At 41.3% G+C, this 4,348-nt stretch overlaps 1 protein-coding gene across 7 annotated transcripts in view; it reads left to right on the forward strand.

Annotated features, from left to right (window-relative positions):
* Taf1 (TATA-box binding protein associated factor 1) overlaps nucleotides 1-4,348 on the forward strand; it is a 73,865-nt gene that overhangs the window by 12,571 nt on the left and 56,946 nt on the right. For 5 of the 7 annotated variants that reach the window (XM_029473242.1, XM_029473240.1, XM_021152779.2 and 2 more), the window contains 3 exons: nucleotides 1,275-1,516; nucleotides 3,186-3,404; nucleotides 3,776-3,994. In XM_029473242.1, the coding sequence (XP_029329102.1) occupies nucleotides 1,275-1,516; nucleotides 3,186-3,404; nucleotides 3,776-3,994 (680 nt within the window). The remainder of the gene's footprint in view (nucleotides 1-1,274; nucleotides 1,517-3,185; nucleotides 3,405-3,775; nucleotides 3,995-4,348) is intronic. The other 2 variants (XM_029473243.1, XM_029473244.1) reach the window with 1 other exon arrangement.

Genomic DNA, 4,348 nt, shown 5'->3' on the forward strand with positions numbered 1-4,348 from the left:
CTGGCTGTCCTGGAACTCACTTTGTAGACCAGGCTGGCCTCGAACTCAGAAATCCGCCTGCCTCTGCCTCCCGAGTGCTGGGATTAAAGGCGTGCGCCACCACGCCCGGCATAGAAATATTATTTTAAATTAATTTAGTGCTCCTTCCTCAAATTAGGTTGCCATCACAGTTACTGGAGTGAGTTTCCCTTGAGCATTTTTTTTTTGAGACAGGGTCTTACTATGAAGCACGTCACAGGAATTTTCTTTACAAGGCCAGACTGCCTTTAAAGCTGTAGCAATCCTTCTGTTGCTGCCTTCTTAGTGCTGGGATTACATGTATGAGCTACCATACTCTGTTCCCCCAAGGCTTTCTGATGTCAATAATTTATATACTCTCATTTAGAACTTATCTGTTCAAAAAAACCAAACCTTTTAATCTGGTCATGGTAGTGTATGCCTATATTCTCAGTACTTTGAAGACAGGAAGATGACTAGATTGAGGCTAGCTAGGCCTATGTAACAGAACTGTCTCCAAAATCAAACAACTTTCTGCAATGGAGCATCGCTCATATTGAGTTGTTATCTCACTATCCGTAACCCTGTAACAGTACTAATCCTGCCATAGGTTACATGAACAGAACTTGCCTTTTTTTTTTTAAAAAAAAACAAGGCTTCACTGTGTATCCCTGGCTAGCCTGGAACTCTATATAAACTGGGTTGGCCTTAAACTCATAGAGATTTGCTTGCTGAGTGCTGGGATCAAAAGTGTATGCCACCATGCCTTGCCCTTGTTTTTTATATTTTGAGACTATGGTAACCTAAATTTTTTTGGTTACCAAAAAAGTTGGTACTTTGAGCCATTTTCTTTAGTTTGCAAGGTAAATGTTATTTGACTTTGTATGTAGACTTTATTTTTTGTTATTCTGTAGGCTTTAACAATTCTCCATCTTATAGATCTCCAAACTGAACATAACAGGGCCTGATTAATGTAAAATATTAATATAATTTTGTTATTAATCACAATATGGACACAGTATTGGTCATTTATGGAAAGTAGTAAATGTAGTAATAGTATTTATTTTCTCTCATCACAACCCTAGGGTACCAGGTCCAAGGTGAGTTTGGGAATAGGTTGGATGAGTTTTCTGGCCTGCATACTAGTAACCTGGGTGCTTGGGACTATATCTCCTGCTACAGAACCATGCATATTAGCTTAGAAGTGGGGTGTCGGCTGAATCTGAGGAAATGTGTTCATAGTTTCATGCCAAAGGGCTTTCTTTTCCTTGTTGCAGTGTCTGAAGATGGAGAAGGCATCATCTTGCCCTCCATCATTGCCCCTTCCTCTTTGGCCTCAGAGAAAGTGGACTTCAGTAGTTCCTCTGACTCAGAATCTGAGATGGGACCTCAGGACGCAGCACAGTCAGAATCTAAGGATGGACAGCTGACCCTACCATTGGCTGGGATTATGCAGCATGATGCCACGAAGCTGTTGCCAAGTGTCACAGAACTTTTTCCAGAATTTAGGCCTGGAAAGGTACTTTGTACAGATAATGTCCATAATGAAAACTGACTTATTTCAGATTCCAAGTTCTGTTGTTATAATGCTAAATATACAGTTATGAGTCATGAGACTACCACTGACATGATTGTAAGTCATGAATTTTAATGGTGTTCTTTTTTTTTTTATTATTTTAAAGATTGATTTTATTTATTGTAAGTAGATGAGTACACTGTAGCTGTCTTCAGACACACCAGAAGAGGGCATCAGATCCCATTACAGATGGTTGTGAGCCACCATGTGGTTGCTGGGAATTGAACTCAGGACCTCCAGAAGAGCAGTCAGTGCTCTTAACCACTGAGCCATCTCTCCAGCCCCCCTTAATGGTGTTCTTATTCAGTGGCAGATAATTGTTTACATAGGAACTTTTTATGCTGTATTAGATCAGTTTTTTGAAGTTATGTGTAGGAAATGTGCTACCCTGTTGCCAAGTGTGGTTGTGCATGCTTTTAATCCCAGCACTTGAGAGGTAGGGGCAGGTGGATCTCAGTAAGTTTGAGGCCAGATTGGTCTTCATAGTGAGTTCTAGGACAGCCATGGCTATGTAGAGACACCTGCCTCAAACAATAGCAGCAACAAACTTGTCCTGTTGGTGGCTGGTGAGATGGTTCATTGGGTAGAGGCACTTGAATGCATGCCTGAGGATCTTAGTTTGCTCTGCAGATCCCACAAATTGGTCAGAGAGAACCAACTCCTGAGACTTGTCCTTTGACCTCCACCCACATGTTATGGCATGTACACCTACATACACACACATAAACACTGGCTAAATAAAATAAATTTCCTGTTAGAATAAAAAGTAAACCAAGTATCTTAGTTACTGTTCAATTGCTATAGACACCATGGCCAATGCAACTTATAAAGGAAGGCATTTAATTGGATGCTTGTTTACAATTTCAGAGGGTTAATCAATCCATAAACATATGACAGGGAGCACAGTGGCAGGCATGGTACCTAAGCAATAGCTGAAGGAAAACTTATATCTGGATCTGCAGGCAGAGAATGAGACTGGGTTTGGCCTGGGCTTTTGAAACTCAAAGCCAAGCCCCAGTTACACACCTTCTCTAGTAAGGCCATACTCCTTGAGCCTTCTCAGGCAGTTCTACTAACTGGGAACACAACATTCAAATATATGAGATTATGGATCATACCTAGTAGTATAGACCTTTCACCCCAGCTACTAGGGAGGCTAAGGCAGGGGGAATCACAAGTTCAAGGTTTTCTGGGCTTCAGAGTGAGTTCAAGAACAATCTGGGCAGCTTAGTGAGACCTTGACTCAAGAAGCTAAAGACTAGCCAGTTATGGTGGTGTTTGCCTTTAAACCCAGGCAGAGGCAAGTGGATCTCTGTATTTGAGGCCAGCCTGTTGTACATAGAAAGTTCCAGGTCACTCCTATATAGTGAGACCCTGTCTCAGAAAACAAAAATAAAAGTAAGGATTGGGAATGTAGCTCATTGATAGAGTACAGATCCCTAGGTTCAAATCTCAGTACCACATCAAAAGAAGAAAGAATTGACCTATTCAGGGATAATACTTTTGTGGTCTGAACTTAGCACACCTTCATTTTTCCCCTGCAGTTGAATAGATCACTTGAGAGTTTTTCAGACACTGAATCTCTGACATAAAACTGTGTTCTATGTTGTAGGTGTTGCGCTTTTTACGGCTTTTTGGACCAGGGAAGAATGTTCCATCTGTTTGGAGGAGTGCTCGGAGAAAGAGGAAAAAGAAGCACCGTGAACTTGTACAGGAAGAGCAGGTCCAGGAAGAGGAGTGCTCAGTGGAATCAGAAGTCAACCAGAAATCGCTGTGGAACTATGACTATGCTCCACCTCCACTTCCAGACCAGTGTCTCTCTGATGATGAAGTAGGCAAAGTAGACATGAGATTAAAGTCTCCGAGGGGGCATGGAGAAAGCTTTCTAGCTTATGTCAAAGTTGTAACTAACACTTTAGCACCAAGAGTTCTTTGTAATTATCAGTGACTAATAATGAGCTAAATCCAGTGGTCTCACTTTTCTTGTAATAGAAAAATATTTGGTGGGGCAAGGCAGAGTTGATGATGCTACATTGCTAAATATTACTCATGGACAGAGCATGTCATGTTATATCCAGGTAAAAATCCCTGATCAGGAATCATCCTTGTGGTTCCTCTAAGTCACCTTATAGTTAATTCTCTGTAGCCTTGGGCCATCTGGAATAGGGAGCCCCCACCTCTACATCTCTGATTTTGTTACAGATCACAATGATGGCTCCTGTGGAGTCCAAGTTTTCCCAGTCAACTGGAGACACAGATAAAGTAATGGATACCAAGCCAAGAGTGGCCGAATGGCGTTATGGACCTGCCCGGCTGTGGTATGATATGTTAGGTGTTCCTGAAGATGGCAGTGGGTTTGATTATGGCTTCAAAATGAAGAAGACTGAACATGAATCTACAGTAAAATGCAACATAATGAAGGTAAGCTACTATGGTATATGAGAGAGGAATCATCAGTGTGCATAGGGTTCTATCATTTTTACTATTCAGCTGGCATTTCTTAAGTAGAATCTTTAGTAGGAGATTTGCATAGTAGGGCCTCATATAACTAGGCCCTATTCTAATGATGCTGTCCTTGAAATTCCTACTGTTGGAGTTGAAGAGGAGGCAGATTTCTTTTCATTATCAGGTAATTTGCACAAGTAAAACATCACTTTTTTCTGTGCTGGAGAGTGATTCCTAGGTCTTGCACATGTTGGGGAAGCACTTTTTGTTTGTTTGTTTGTTTGTTTTTTGTTTTGGTTTTTGGAGACAGGGTTTCTCTGTGTAGCCCTG

The sequence above is a fragment of the Mus caroli genome, chromosome X (assembly GCF_900094665.2).
Source record: "Mus caroli chromosome X, CAROLI_EIJ_v1.1, whole genome shotgun sequence".
Taxonomy (NCBI): domain Eukaryota; kingdom Metazoa; phylum Chordata; class Mammalia; order Rodentia; family Muridae; genus Mus; species Mus caroli.